We start from the raw sequence: 16,765 nt of genomic DNA, 5'->3' as shown, positions 1-16,765 counted from the left end.
GCCTCTCTAGCCATTAGAACTAGGCCTAGTGGAATCAAAAGGATCATTCCATTGGTGTGCTTTTGAATTTGATGTGGCTTGCAACTCATTATACCCATAGGCCTTGTTGGGTTCCACTTGGGAAAACTATTTCCTTTTCATCACATGAATGTATAAATATAAAATAGTAAAAAATGATTAAAAGTTCCTGATTAAAAAATTAAATATGCAAAGGTATTTAAGAATTCACACAAGTGAGCACAACTTATTTTTAGCAAGTATAATTTTTTTTAATTCTGTAAACATAATTTTATCTCTAAGTAAATGGCTTTCATGTTGCATAAAATTTAAGTTAGGTTGCACACATCTCAAAAAAATTACACTCATTAAAAATAGGCACATTTGCACAATTAATTTTTAAATTAGAGAGCTTTGACCAATTTTTCTCATAAAATATTATTGCATTATTGTATTTATTATATAATAATTATTTTTATTTAAGAACATATTTGACATTTTACATTTAAAAAATCACTTTTTCCTTTCACCTATAGTGTATTTTATGTTTTGAGCTAAAATTGAAGAATGAGGTTAAAGGAGCATGCTATTAAAGAGCAAGTTATAAATCAAATTCTTTTTGAATTCATCTATTTAATATTCATTCTATATTATCAAGTTAATTAGAAATAGTTCTTAAAAAAAAACTATTTTGTATGAAATTTGGATATTAAAACCAGAAGAAAGCGTTATGAGGGGAAAGAGTTATAATAGCTTAAATACAAAATCCCAAGTTAAAATTCGTACAGACGTGAAAAATATTTTTTTTTAAATAATTACTCATAATTAAGCTGATATTATTTTCAGTCATAAATATAAAATTTTTTAAATTTATATTTTTTTTTTCAAAACATTCTTATTAATTGCACATAATAAGGGATTTCTCATGAGAGGAACGTATGAACTGATTTATAAGTGACAATTGATGATTGATTGATAATAACTACGTATTATTTTATTTCGTCCAGCGTGGCAATCACGTCGGTAGAATTACTTTTCAATATTCTCCTATAATTTCATTTCATATTATTCTATTTCATTATTATGCTTCCCAAACGCGTAACCCTGTTTATAAGTATATGTATTCGCCCAGGCAATTCATGGTCCACGCGTGTGGCGCGCATTGGTCAATCCCTTAGCTTACGAAGCACAAAAGTGCCATGCAATTACAAGCTTTAAACAATGTTATGATTGACTTGTTAAGGAATCCTATCAATGTTTATCCCATTCCCAACCACAATTTTACCTAAATCATCTTTTTCTATACTTTTAGTAAGGATACCTGAAATTTTTTTTTTTGGACACAACTACCTTTTTATTGGAAACAGTCCTATTTAAAGTATTATTAGACATTAAATATAAATGCTTTTTTAGTAAAAATTCAAATATTTGTACGATAAATTGTAAGTGACTAGTCTTTTCTATTAAACCCAATATTTATTGGTGATATTTTAAATTTGTTTAAGAACCCAAATGCAATTTATCTTCAATGACTACAACTCTTCTTAATTAGGCATAATTTATCTTCGACTATGTACAAAATCAAAGAAAGAAAAATTTCACTTGCTTAATTCACATCCTTTTTAAAAAAACTTTTTTAAATAGGAACATTTTAGCTTTTTATCATTTATTATATAAAAATTGTACCTAAGCAATATTATTTACAATTTGTAAATAATCAAGCATAATACCAGTTTCCCATCTTTACTAGGGGTGATACAATTTTTCACATTAGTGGAAAGTGTGTAAAATTATAGATGAGTAGGACATTTCATCATTTGAGTAATTGGTGTTGATAAAAAACTGTTATTTCTCATCAGTGTTATATATTCCTCCGATCCTTAATATAGGACATAATTGTTAAGTTGATTTTAAATTCTAAATATAAGAGTTATTTCTTATATTTATCAGTTTTTTCTAAATTATTCCTATAGATACCCCTCAACAATAATTAAGTAGAAGAGAGAGAGGATATTAAAAAAATGATTATGGTGTTTTAGAAAAAATATGTTATATTTCTTATAATTAACTAACTTATATAATCTAATCAAATTAATTAAATATGTTTTATTTTAAAAACCGGAAGAGTATTATATTTATTTATTCCAACTATTTTTCTTGGCATAGGCGATAATATGGCTGATACAACTTTCTCCACTTTATGTCCCAACACGCTGTCCTTTTCTCCCTCGCCTTTGCTTCTCCTCAACGTTCGGTAGCCTAAAAAGCATCGACTGCATAAAATAGAAGAAAATCTATAGAGAGAGAGAGAGATTGTACTTTGTGTGTAGAGTGTAGTGGATAGTGAACCTTTTTAGAGAGAGAAAGGTGGGACAACGGGTCTCTCTCTAGTTGTTAAATGTTAATTGAATAGGCTTGCCACCATCAACACTTGTCTCATGTACACTTGTCGAGACCCTTCTTCTCCTTGTTGTTGAGGGACACACTGCGTCCTGCCACCTCTGGTTAGAGAGAGAGAGTTTGTGAAGGTTTTGGGTATTCCAGATGCTTTGCGAATGGGCAAAATTCAACAGCAAAATCTGCAGCAACGGCAGAGCCATGACCCTGAGGATCCAGCTTCGTCGGGACTCCTCTGCCGGGGATGTTCGGTGGTTCTTCAAAGATTTGCAAATGAGTTCAGTTTCAAGTGCCTCTTCGTTTTGATCTTGAGTCTTTCTGCTTTGGTTTCTGGGGTTTTCTGGGTGTACCCTAGGTTCGCGATAAAGACTCGGTATGATGCCAGCGATGCAATTAAGCAAAGTGGTGAGTTTTCCCTTTCCTTCCCTCTTTAATGGCTAGGTTTTTTTTTTTTTTCCCCCCCCTTCACCATGTTGTGAACAAATTGGCATGATTTGGTGAATCTAGTAAATGTGAATTTCTAATTTCACATTTTGATTGATTGATTCTAATCTTCTAATTATTCTAATTGTGGTCTATTTGGTTATTTTCTTTCTTGGTCCTGATGCGCTTGATAACATCCTGAGGGTGTTATTGGTGATCTCGGGTCTGTAGTTGTCGATCGATCTCAGATTTTGTCTGTGATGCTATGAACCAAGTGCTGTTAACTTTTACTTCTTTCTTTCGATCGAGGAATCCTTCTGCTTTGAGAGGTCGGGGTGCAGTTGTTAGCCAGATTATTCTATGATCATATTTCTCTATAACTTTGGATACGTAAATGAGTAAATTCAAAATGTTTCCTTGTTAGATTTTGGGGATGAGTTCTTTCAACATGATCTATATGATGACACATGCTAATGGGAGTGACAGTACTATCTTATGTCTGTGTTAGACGTCTTGTTTATGCTGCTCCTGCAGATTAGACAACTGATAGCTTCCTGACTGTGATATGTATATGGATCACCAAACATATGTCCTGAAACTTCGTATGTCTTTAAAATTATCCTTAAAACTAAGCATGTTGTTTTCTGTTCTTTGATTTAATTTATATCTAGTTAAAAAGGCTATATATGGAAGCACACATTAACTATAGTCTATAAGTAAATTTAAAAAATATATATTCAAGATAAAACTTGCGATTTTGTCGTTAATAGTCAACTTATCAATTGCACCTTAGGAAGTGCTGATAGACTTATTTGCGCCACCCATACCAAAAAATAGGAGACTAAATCTAGGAAGAGAAAATTGTGGATCTCCTGCTCTGTAGAAGGTCTTTTTTGGCAGTCGTGATCTAGAGAGATTTTAGGAGGACATATAAGTTTGGCCCTTTACACATGTCAAGATGACTGACACAAGCGCGCTTAGATGACAAGAAAGGGGGGAAAGGATTGAAAAGTGAAAACAAAGGATTACTATTTCTCTCTTTGGACAGGAATTAGTTTTCTGAAATTCAGTTTTGGAAGTAAGATAGAAAATTACATAGTCTTTCTTCTATTTTGTTCAATGAAAAAAAAACCGGACCGGACCGGCCGGTTCAACCGGAAAACCGGTGAACCGGCTTCCAGTCCGGTCTGGTTTGAAGAAGGAACCGGATTCAAATCGAACCGGAACGGATCGGAAAAAACCGGTGAAAACCGGAAAAACCGTTGTGTCGGTGGGTCGCCGGTTTTCTTTCTTTTCCCTCCCCTTACCAGATCCCTTAACAGAAAAACTCCATCGCCGTCCTCTTTCTGGAAAGTCGTCACTATAACTCCTCTTCTCTTCTTGCCTGCGTCGCTATTGCTCTCAGCTTCAGCCACTTCTCATTTCATTACTATTGCTCTTTTCTGGTAAGGCCATGCTCGAGTTGTTGCTCCCTAAGCTCCATTATTTTCTTTCCTTGTCTGGCCAAGTGAAAAATGGAGAAGGACGAAGAGAGTAAAGAAGAGAAGTAAAAGAGCGGTTGAAGGAAGAAACTGGAAAGTGATTGAGATGATAGAACGATACCATACCGTCAGTCTGCTCACTGCTGCACATTGAGAAAAGAAAAAATAATGACATCAAAAAAATTGCTGGAACATGGGAAACCACAACGGTTAATTTAAAATCCAAGCCCATACTTCCTATTTCCTGTGAATAATTTAAATGCGTAGCAGGCTAGTAGCTGTAGCCTGTAGGTGACTATGACATAGCGCTGTTCCATTTAAACTTTTTTAAAAGTGTTAGAATGATATGATTGATTGCTTGATTTCCGACATGTGTGATCTCCTAGTGCTTGGCTTAGATGATTTGAATTTTGGTGTCCTAACACTCGTGCTTTCTTATATTTTTTTGAATGATTATTATTTATAAATTTTGTTTTATTTTAATATTGAGTTAAACTGTATTATTTTAATATGAACGGTTTGACCACGGTTCGACCACGGTCCGACCAATAACCCTTGACCCAATGTCTCGACCGGTTTAATCTCCGGTCTGGTTTTTTGTTCCTTGATTTTGTTTGATCAGATATAAATGTAGTCTATATTGAATGAAGTTTTTTTGAATCTATTGTTTGCAATGGAAGCCATAACTTAAAAATCCATTCGATTTCCTTGCTTGGAACAAATTAAGAATATGATTCAATTTAATGGTTGTTGTTCAGGTGACCCATGACAGCATAAGAAGATTTGAGTGAGATCAGTGACGGATATCAATTTACTAGTTGTTCACATGACGCAACTAAATGAGTTTCACTCCATGAAACCTGTATTATACACAAGAACCTCCCATTTTTCAAGTCATCTTTTCAACCATGAAGTTTCCTGAGATTTAAAGCTGAAAAAGAAATATGATATCATTTAGAATGAAATTGATTCCAATCTTGGTCTTCTGATATCCAGTTTTTCTTTTTTTCTTTTTTTCTGGTTGAAAGAAAGAAATAAACTTTTCTAAATTATGCTAATCGGTTCTGACCCGACATACCTAGCTCTTACACATATCAAAACTGGAGAGAAAGAGCATGTACGACATAATGAAGAAAAATCTAACTTAAAAATTTCAAAGACATACAGAGGAGGTCGAGTACAACATCATATGCTAAGAGTTGCTAATGATGAGGGGTCCCTATGTTTAATGTGTTGCCATTGAATAATGCTAATTAGTCTCTGTAGTTGCCTTTGTTCTGAGGCCTGTGAGGACTAATTGGACTGGTGGTTAATGCTTATTTCAAAATATTTCAATATAATTCATGGTTTGAGGCTCTGTGTTTATCCAAATGAAATGAGTACATATATTCAAAATTCAAGGCAGAGGAAATGCTATGGAGTTCCTGAGAATCTCGCAACAGAGAAAAGGAAGGAAATACATACAATCGATGACAAATTAGAAAAGGAAACAACGGAGAATTGATAGCAATAAAGAGTTGACTACTGCTGATAACTAAAGAAGGAAAGGAGCTGTCGGAGATCCTACTGCACTTATTATCACTCATGAAACATGAATAAATGATTATACCTGTGATGCTGATGAATGCTGCAGCTTATCTCTGCAATAACGCACAACTCAAGTCTATTGTAAATTTCTATGTTTTTGAGATTTAATTCTGCAGTTCAGATAAGAATATGATAAAGTTTCGCAGAGTATAACTTCTTGATCTTGCCAGACTGACATATTTTTTGCTATTATTTTTGCTTCTACCCTTTTTGACATGAATCCTAGGCATTCATTGTCATTTGAACGGTCTGGCTGTGGCCTTTTCAGTCATGACGTGGCTTTCATTTTTTACCATGTTCCAGAAGCTTGAATAACTTTGTCTTTTTACTTTTCAGATGACCATCTGAGCAGTTTTTTATAATTAGTATATAATTTTATGCTGAATCTGTTAATAGTTACTGATTTAAATGAGTTATCACTTGTGGTTGAAAGTCGCTGAACATGGCAGGGACTTTTCTCTCACGTAAGCCCTTTTTATTTATCTTATTTTTAATTCCTTTAATTATTCCTATTTAGCCTAGGACTCAGTCGCACCTCTCTGTTCTGATTTTAGAGGATTAAACCTAGATTAGATTCTCCTAGATCGTTGGCTACGCTGGGCAGGTCTGTTGCCTAAGTATTTGTCTATTTAGCCTGACAAAATAATGAGGGCATAATGCTGCCGATCGGTATAGAGGCTGGACAGCTTCACTCATCAATAATTAATTTAATGAATTTGAATATTTTGTACTTAGCTGCTCACTGTTGTAAAATAGCTTCGTGGCGTTTGTTCAATAAGGATGGCTTTTGAATTACTGTGCATTTTTGGGGTGGTGACTATTGGAACTGTTATACGGGGATCCTCAAATACTACTGTTCCCGTGTATTCTTTGTTTATATACAAAAGACTATTCCCACTTGCCCGAGATTTTAAAACCAGGTTGATGAAGTCGGAAGTAAAATAATTTATGGGCCAATCCTCTGATGGGTTGGGTGTGTTACTATCTCCAACAGGAATAAACCCTTCTAAGGCAATCATGTAATGGTGAAAGCAAAGTCCTTTTTTGTTCATGTATTTTATGCTGTGCAATGATGTGGTTTGTCAAAACACTTTTAACTCTTTTCTCCAACTCTTTCCTAAGACCTCTCCTTTATCATTTTTCTAATTATACTTTTTTTATAAGTTTCTTAATGCTTTTCTTTTGTGGATTTCAGCTACTGTTCAAGCATCCTTCAAACTGGAAAAGCCAGTTTCACAGCTGATTCCGTACATTAAAATACTAGAATATGATATATACGGTGAAATAGGTGTCCCAAATACAGAGGTTTGTCCTCGAGCTTCTCCTCTCATTTTTTTCAGTCTTGGTTCAAATACAGAAAATGACTTTTAGGCTTCTTGCTCCTAACAGGTAGCTATTTTATCCATACACAAAAGTGGTACACCTAACTTCGCAAATGTAACGTTTGGTGTTCTCTCTAAGCCACTGAATGTTCCAATAAACTCAGTGTACTTGAGTCTGCTGAGGTCATCACTGGTTGAACTGTTCCTCAAACAATCTAATCTAACTTTGACAACATCAATATTTGGGAATGCGTCTATGTTTGAGATTGCAACAGTACCTGGAGGCATATCTGTAATACCTGTGCAGCTGGGTCCTATTATTCAGATGCCTGAGATTCTGTTTAATTTTACTCTCAATAGTTCAATAAATGAAATACTGGATGGTTTTGATGACTTCAAGAATGAGCTGAGATTGGACTTGGATCTAAGATCCGATGAGGTATAGTCTTACTATCCATTTCACTCTTTATTTTGGGTAGTAGGAAATGCAATTTGGTTTTGAAAGTGCATATAGATTTCTGATTTCCTTATGATTATCAGTGGGTTGTACCACTATAGCCTTTTTATTGTTGGATATTTGTTGATATGCAATATATATTGAAATATTCATTTAAGGACGAGGCAAAACTCTAAATTAATGTAGAAAACATAGACTGGGAAATTAGTTATTGAGAAGAATTTATAATATAAAATATTTTTTGTTGAAGACAAGGAATGCTTATATTATGAGTTGCCTGTCTTTGATCCTGTTTCTACTTTTTCATGCAGAATGTTTACGTTCAATTATCAAATGAAATTGGCTCAACAGTAGCTCCCCCAGTGACAGTGCAGGTTTCAGTCACGTCAACGTTTGGAGTAATTCCACCTCAGAGATACCTTGAATTGGCTAGAATAATATCGGGCTTCACCGAGAAAAATCTTGGCCGTGGGAACTCAAACTTTGGCAAAGTCAAAGAAGTCAGATTATCATCTTATTTTAAGGGCATGTTTCATGGAGAGGCACCATCTTCTGCCCCTGCTCCATCCCCACAGCCCGTTGATGCTGCTGAACCTTCAATCTCACCATATCATTCTCCTTCTCACTTACCAGTATCCCCAACTTCTGCTAACCGATCCCCTTGTTTTGACTGTCAAGCGTCATCACCTGCACCTTCTATTGAGACGGGGCATCCACCTGACCCTTGTCCATACAGTGGCTTCTCATATCCTCCGAGATCATCCCCAAAATCTTATTCTAACCCATCCTTTAAATCTGCTGCTCCTCCTCCCTCAGATTTTGTGAACCCTACGTCTGGGATATCCCCAGATCAGGCACCTACAACCCATGGCTCCAGACCTGGCCTCGGCAAAGAAAAAGCTGTGAAGCCAATAAATCGGTCACTTGCTTCCTTATCTTCATGTAAGTTCATATTCTCTAGTAGGATATTTCCTATCACTTTTTATGCTTTGCTCCAATCGGCACTAATGATAAGATTTACCTGATGCTTCTGACATTTTAAAGATTCTTATAAATACTTTGCTATTTGTTAGTCTCTAGCTGCTATCCCCCCGGCTGAACATCACGTCAGAGTGATTACTAATTTTTCTTTACTTCATCAGTAGTGACATTATTGTATATGCATAGTCATTTATTTGCATATCCGAGATGGGGGAGACATTTTTGTTTTTGAGGGTTACATTGTTTATGATGGAACGTTGCTTCTCCTTCTGATGCGCTTTCGTTCTACCAACTAGGCAACTTAAATCAAGATTTGCTTCGTCACTGGGTAATAGTGTAGAAGAATATAAAAGGAGTCTCTAGATGCTAAATTGATCTGTCCCCTAAGGACAATTATAAGTGATTTTTAATTGGTATAATGCAGATGTTAATTAAAAAGGATTCAAGAAGCCCCCCTTAGACAAAAAGTTTGCATCAAACATTAAAGTAGAGGCATCTTACATGTTACATTGATTACCACTCTGTTCCTCTATATAAGTCTCTTTACATATCGAGAAATGTATTGAATTGATAAATTGTTTTACATTTGCCCCTATTAAAAAAAGGGTACTAAAAAAAATGTTGCACATTTTCTCTCGCCTATTTTCTTTATTGCATTTGGTGCCTGTGAAGTTGCTGATGAGGGTCAGGACTAATTGGTAATGGTTAAAAACATTAATAGTATTATGAAATTCGTCTGTTCATGAATAAAATCATCTCTCTCTCTCTCTCTCTCTCTCTCTCTCTCTCTTGCCGGAGTAAAATCATATTATTCAGGCCGTATTGCTTTGTTATCTTAAAACTTTGATTTCTATATTCTCTCAGTACATAAGCACACTGTTCTTTCTCTCTTTGGTGCAGCATCAGCGTGTGGTGATTCTCTTGGGGAAATCTTGATCTTGGTATTTTATATGCTATCTGTGTACTGTCTCTTTTGTCTTTCTCCATAATATCAGAGTGTAAAAGATATGGAGAAATTGCCAAATGAAGGATCTGCAAATCCCGGCATGGAGACAACAGCGTAATGGCGCTTTGAAAGCTCCTTTTAAATCAGAAGCGGATAAAAAGGGTCAAAGCCAAAAAGTTGGCAGGCCTCCCGTTTAGTTATCACATAGAGAGAATGGTAGATGGTAGATTTCATCTATAAAAGGTAAGTAAACTAAGTCAGTTATGGGGAAATATATAACCATGTCAGAGTGGGTCTCAAAAGAAGTGATGTGCTTATATGTTTCTTCATAAGGTTTTATTGCTTGTTTTTTTTGTAAATCAAAACTAACAGCACCACTCATTAAGAGCAAAGAGTGGCTTCCAGATGCGAGAAGAACCGTCTTTTGTATCCATTCAAGTGTATGATATGCCAAGTATTATGGGTTCTTTGCGCATCAGACTCTAATGTTTAACTGTCAAAACTTCTCCAGCAAATATCCAGAAAAAAGTCATGTGTTCATCACACTATACTTCTCCCTTCTTTCTATCCACAAGACATACTAGATCTATAATTTCAAGACACGCTGAAACTCAGGGCTTGGACGTAATTTTGCGATGTACAATATAAATATATGAGAAGTATGAAAACATTTTTTCAAGCCAATCCCAAATTGTTTCTTTGTTGATCAACGTCAACATATTTCTAAAAACATATTTAGTATTTTTGTGGTACAGACTAATTTATCCAAAAGGAAAATGAATAATTAAAAATTTGGCAAAATGAAAATTGTCGAAGGATTTTATGAAGTGAGATGAAACAACAATAAAATCTTGTATATATCTTGTAGTAGATAGTAAAATGGGAAAAGAAGAAAAGCAGAAGTACAGTACAGTAAATATGTTGTGTGTGTATGCTATGGACTGTGTATGGTGCGTATACAATTATGTACGGCATGCAGCAACTGTTATAATATTATGTGTTATGCCTAAGCTTTAGTGGCCTTGAAATTTGTATTCCCTGTGTTTTGCTTCTTCAATTTCTTGCGAAACTATACAATCTGCATCATGCATTCCTCCAATCTAAGATCGCGTACTGCCTCAACTGCTGCTTCAACTTCAACACATAACGTCACGTCATAACTCATAAGTTAGAGAGAGATGAGGGGAATGAACCAAATCTTTTGGAGTAATGCAGTTCCATAATTGTGCGGGCTTTTTTACCTCTACTACTATGCTATTACATGAGCGCATAAATCTACTTTTTTACTATGTAACGTTTGATCACACATAAAACAAACTAGAGAAATTGCATAATTGCAGGACCACAATCGGGTCCTATTTTCACATGTATAAGCTTTGGCGTCGGTGAAAAAGAAATTGGAGGAGCGAGACAGGAGAGCCTCCAGCTAGAGAAAAGATGGACTAAGACGAAACTTCACTTATTTTTCTCTGTTTCTCCACTTTAGTCCATTATCTTTTTTTTTTTTGGGAACACAGGGGGATAAACCCCAGCTAGATCAACACTCTACGATAGCTACCCAGCTCCAACAAATCTTCCTGTAGAATAGCCAACACCTCAGCAGGCGGTCTGTTCCAAATCCTCTTTCCCGTTATCTTTTAAGGAAAGAAACTTTGAAACACTTGACACAAAAGCTAAAACAAGGTATAAGAAATGCAGACTTTTCCTCTCCTTTTGTTTTTGGGAAATTGGGCTTCCCACGATATTCAACTACAGTAGCAGCCTAGTAGGTTTGGTTAGTTGAAGAAATGCTGAAACCATTCTATGTAGTGTATAAATAGGAGAATGTTACCTTCTTGTTGCAGCCATATGAATGAAACAAGTTTAACGCATGAGATCAGATGATATCAGACTATAACATGAACAATGAGCGCCACCACGGGCCACCTGCATAATTCTCACAAACCTTTTTGTTAAGCTCTTTCTAAAGCCTACCAACCCATTGCTTTAATACATTTCTGGGACTAAATGTAGATATAAAATCACACTTTAGTACCCTGAAATTATGAAATTATCAATTGTAAACTTTGGTCATTTAGTGACATTTCAGAAAAATGTTAATTACCCAAAATGCCCCTATTCACATACGTACCTATCTATTCATCTCTAAAAAGTGTGTTCAAAATATTGAAAACTCAGTTGGAATGATTTTTATTTTTCATATTTGTTTTTTTCTATATTTATCAACTTTTATATTTATGCATATGTTCACGGGAGAATCCTACAAAAAGAAGTTTGAAATTAATAAATTTCAAATCAGGTTCGGTAAAAACATTTTAATATGTTTTGACAATACTTGATTGTAAATAATTACACATTTTTATAGAAATTTCTTAACTTTATCACTTGCAAGATTTTTTAGGTGGAAAACATATTTGTGTCTTTCACAGACACCAATAGTCCAAAACACTATGCACATTATTAAGAATTAATATCACTATATTATTAATTATTTTTTTGGCAAAACAATATACTTCTATGATCCTATTTATATTATATGTTAGAGAGAGAATTTTTACATTCTATTTATAAATTACATCATCAAAATTTTCATTTAAATATATTATTTTGCATTCCATGTATTGATATGTAAAATTGTTATTTCATTAAAATTTGTATATATTAAATGTGAGTAAAGTTGAAAAGTTATTAAATTCAGAATAGAATTAATAAAAAATTTTTAAAAAATTTGGTGAAATTTAAATTTTTTTTAGTTCCATCAAAACAAGTGGTAAATGAATTATAAAAGTTCAGTAGAATAAAAGTTCAGTATCATTGATATGTTGGCGTATTTGGTGCTTCAAAGGGTTTATAACAGAAGCTTACCTCCTCGATCATGATTTTCCGGGAAATCAAACAAAAATCTCTCAGCCCATTCTACAATTGCACGCACAGGTCGGAACGAAACAAGCTGGCTCCAAATCCAGTTCAAACCTTCTGTAGCATCTTCAAACCTAAATCCATATCGATAGTCGAAATGTGAGAAATCTTGACGGAAATTTGAATATGAAGAAGAAGATGAAGCACTTCGCAGCTCATGGCGGCAGATAGGACACGTATTGTGAATGCGAAGCCAAGGAGTAATACAATCCGAATGATAGAAATGCTTGCACGGTAACTCCTTCACTTCCATATCAATCTGAAACTCGTCTTTGCAAATCGCGCAATTCGGATCGGTCGCCAATTGTGTTTCCGTCACTTTCACCGTCGGCAACCCTTCGATGGCGGAGTCTGCTGCCGGAGGCGGCCTGTTTTCTTCGGTGGCTCCGGGAAGGTGTAGTTGTGGACGAGTTGGTCTCACGAATCGGAGAGTCATCCAGGTCTGAGAATTCGGTCCTTCTTCGGTTTCTTCAGTCCATCGAATTGTTCGATCGAATCGAGTGTTTCGCTCTCTCATGGATGGATCCAGAATGAGAGCCAATCCGTTGATCAATTGAGCGGCAGGTGAAGGCTGCAAATTAGGAGGATTATTCATGAGAAGCCTGGGCCTCGTGATATCGAGTTCGAGGTGTAATTGACGGGAGCAAAAGGGGCAGAAAGAGAAATTAGGGTTTGCAGAGGAGGGGATTCTGACAGCGCGCTGGCAAGTTTGGCACCAGAAATAGTGGAAAGTTCTGGTTCTTGGAACACCATTGGCGACAACGCGAAGACGATCACCACTCATATCCATAGATTAATTGCAATTATAATATTATTGTCGAGCTTCTTTGAGGGTGCAGAGATTTTGAGTGTTGAGGAAGAAGACGGGAGTATTTATAATGATCATACTGCAAATTGATTGACGAGGGCTTCAGGCGAAGAAGAAAGCGGAGGTTGAAGGGGATGAAAGGGATGGCTTTGGGGCCAAAAGGAAGTGATTCTTTTTCCATTACTGTTGGGTGTTTCAAGCTTCATGAAACATACATGGTACGTAAAGCTTTCTTGAAAGACAATTCGAAGTTATTGAAGTGCTTTGGGCTTCTTCCAGGAATTAAGCATGCATGCCATGAGAAGATATCACTTGTGATCATATTTGTACGTAGCTGGGAAGCTTCTCTTCCCACCTTAAACATGCATATTCACGTAAGTTTGAGATAAAATTCTCATTGAAAAGTCGTTTTTAAAAAACTTATTTATCATTTTAAACAAGCACTAAATGCAAAAACATGTGTTTAAGAGAACTACTTCCAAATTCTAATTAGGCCCAACTCTACTTAAATCAAACATAGTCAAATAATCATCATATATATTTATATGTATATATAAGAACACATAAAAATTAAAATTAATCAAATCATAAATCAATGTATTGAATAGATTGGTAAATGAATAAGTAGAGATAGTGATTCAATTCAGAATCAAAATCGATCATAATTAAAATAATTTCTAAATAAAAAAGATATTAATTTACAAGTAAATAAAATATTCATATACTCATTGTACAATGGCTTAATATTTAGGACCAGAGGAGTATAAACTACAAATAAAGTAATAAAAGTACAAATATGATAGACTATAATTTTTTTCCTTTTAAACTAAAAACAATGTAGTTTCAGGCTCAATAAGGAAATATATATATATATATATAATCCAATCAATCCGTATAAAACTCTTGACTAGATTGATTAAGAGATTAATTGGTTCATTGGTTTGATTAATTGTCCAGAGTTGGATTTTAATACTATGCTATAATAAATCAATACGAATACCAAACATGAAAATTTTAATAAAATATTCATAAATCATCCTCATCAAATCTATATATTTTCTAAATAACTTATAAAATTTCATACAGATATACTTTTATTAATTAACTAGCTAACAATATGATTTTTCTGTCAACAAAGTTAGGTCTAGTAGAAAGAATTAATCCATCATAATATAGTGAACTAATAGTCGAATTCCTATTAGCAAAAATGCTTACATTTAATACATAATAGTAATTCGAACAAGATTATTTTCATTAAGAGGATACTTGTAATGAGGGAAAAAAAAACACACACACACAATATGACTTTCCTTGTCCTTTATAATTTATCATCTACCATTAGCTGGGCACTGGCCAAATCAGATTGATCCATCAACCAACCTTAGAATGACCTAGCTAAGGATAGTAGGATTTGACAGGGTCTTTTGGAGTTAGGTCCTAGTAAATAAACTAGGAAGAATTATAATGATGTTAAAAAAAAAAAATTACATGACAAATCCTAAAAGTTATCATTTTCTATTCTGAAACTTGTTATTATAAATTGTTTAGATTGTTATTGAGACTTCTTAACAATTATTTTTCTCTATTAGGACCCCATTATAATTCTCCCAATAAACTAGCTATTATAGAACGTCATTTACAAGATAATTTAACAGTTTCTAGTGAAATGAAAATAAATAGGAATAATATAGAGAACATAATTGAATAAAGCTTAGTTAAAGCCAAAAAAGAACACCATTGAAGAAGAAGCAAGCAGAAGAAAGGAATAAAAGTACAAAGGGAATATTTGTGCATATAAAGTTTTACATCATAATTTTATCATAACTAATTAAATTAAAAGGCAATGTGCCATCTTATCATTAACTATTTTTTCATTAAATTAGGAATATGAGATATAAACAATTAGACTTAGGAGTGTTCAACATCGGCCCGTCCCAATCAGCCTGTTCTGGTCCTGGCCTTATTGGGACAGGACAGACCTGTCCTGAAATTTTTCAAAACAAGGCAAATCGGGACGAGATGGGACGGGATAGGACATGGGACAGGGTCGTCCTGTCCCGGTCCCTTTTTTTTTATAAATTTTTTATCATATTTATATAAGGAGGAATTACAATCACGTCCCACATAAGAAAAATAATTGCTAAAAAGTCCTAATAACAACCTCAACAGTCTATAATGACATGTCCTATAATGAGAATGACAACCTCTAAGACTTGTGTTTTAATTATTTTCCTTATTTGGGACCTCATTGAATTGTAACTCTCCCTTTATATAATATCATTTTTTTTTAAGATTTGAGACTATTGTATAGAACTATGGACCCATTTATTTAGAGCTTTTATATTTGTTAATAATTTGAAACTATTGATTATTAGAATTTTCAACAAGTTTTTATTGTGTTCAAAGCTTTTATTAGAGTTTTTAATGACTATTATATGTAATATTTTGGGCTTTTGTTTAATAGTGACCAAAGAAATAAAAAAGAAAACAAAAGGATATTTTTACAAGGGCTAAACCTAAAAAACTACAATTAGGAAAAAAAATCAGATTTTATTACGCCCAACAACTCAAAAAAATATAAATAAATAAATCGGGACGTCCCGATCCTGTTCTGACCAGGACGGAGGACAATAAAGTTGTCTGGTTACTGTTTATCGGGATGGAACCGTTTTGGTTCCGATTTATCCCGTGAACAGTCTTAATTAGACTAAATTTTATATTGCCCAAAGAAACTTCAGATTGCATGCGGATAAGCTCTCTTGACATTTAAAACTCCGCAGTAAACTTCCTAAAACTTTTATTTTTATGTAAATAACCTCATGCCGTTGATTTGTCTAGTATTAATTTCACTAAAATAACGTAGTATAGTAGGAGTTTATTTGTACACGAGTTCACATTTAACGGTTTATCTATACATAATTTTTTTGAGCAAAACAGTTAATTTTTTATTTTTTTATATTTAAAACAGTTAATTTTTATTAATACCACAAGAAAAGTACAAACACCAATAGCCACTTAAAGCCCAAAAGAGAAAAACACTCAAAAACAACCCAGAGATACAACCTAACACACCAACTCGCCTAAAAAAGAAGCTAACATCAGAAACAAGCCTACTACAAACAGAAAGGAACCAAAAAAAATTACCTATACATAATTTAAAGTTGGAAGGAGTTAGTGTCAAAATTTTTTTTTTTTCTCAGTCGAATCGGAAAAGCCAACAATTTACAATTCTCATGGTATGGCTAATAAAATCCATAATTGAGTACACAACATAATAGTTAAATAAAAATAATAGTATATATATACATACATCCATAATATAATGGTATAAATAAAACAAATAAAAGTAAAATAAGAAATATTACAAAATTTAATATAATTGTAGATTCTTTAAATGTATATTGATAATGTAAATGTGTTGAAAAATTTAAATCCCAAAATGTCCAT

At 34.0% G+C, this 16,765-nt stretch overlaps 2 protein-coding genes across 2 annotated transcripts; one reads left to right on the top strand and one right to left on the bottom strand.

Moving 5' to 3' along the window:
• Positions 1–2,275: 2,275 nt before the first annotated feature.
• Positions 2,276–10,093, top strand: LOC114712902 (uncharacterized). Its single transcript, XM_028897461.1, has 5 exons — positions 2,276–2,799; positions 7,081–7,190; positions 7,275–7,646; positions 7,976–8,606; positions 9,546–10,093. The coding sequence occupies exons 1-5, from the start codon at positions 2,553–2,555 to the stop codon at positions 9,632–9,634; spliced, it is 1,449 nt and encodes a 482-aa protein (XP_028753294.1). The 5' UTR covers positions 2,276–2,552; the 3' UTR covers positions 9,635–10,093.
• Positions 10,094–10,705: 612 nt separating this feature from the next.
• On the bottom strand, positions 10,706–13,300 carry LOC114712847 (E3 ubiquitin-protein ligase RING1-like). Its single transcript, XM_028897401.1, has 3 exons — positions 12,457–13,300; positions 11,423–11,517; positions 10,706–10,725 (listed from the first exon to the last, which is right to left on the bottom strand). The coding sequence occupies exons 1-2, from the start codon at positions 13,298–13,300 to the stop codon at positions 11,483–11,485; spliced, it is 879 nt and encodes a 292-aa protein (XP_028753234.1). The 3' UTR covers positions 10,706–10,725; positions 11,423–11,482.
• Between the last annotated feature and the right edge of the window lie 3,465 nt (positions 13,301–16,765).

This window comes from Neltuma alba, unplaced genomic scaffold, assembly GCF_004799145.2.
Source record: "Neltuma alba isolate B1F8T4 unplaced genomic scaffold, ASM479914v2 tig00011398_pilon, whole genome shotgun sequence".
NCBI classification, from domain to species: Eukaryota; Viridiplantae; Streptophyta; class Magnoliopsida; order Fabales; family Fabaceae; genus Neltuma; species Neltuma alba.
Note: the sequence above shows the minus strand (reverse complement) of the source record. Positions and strands in the feature narration are given on the sequence as shown.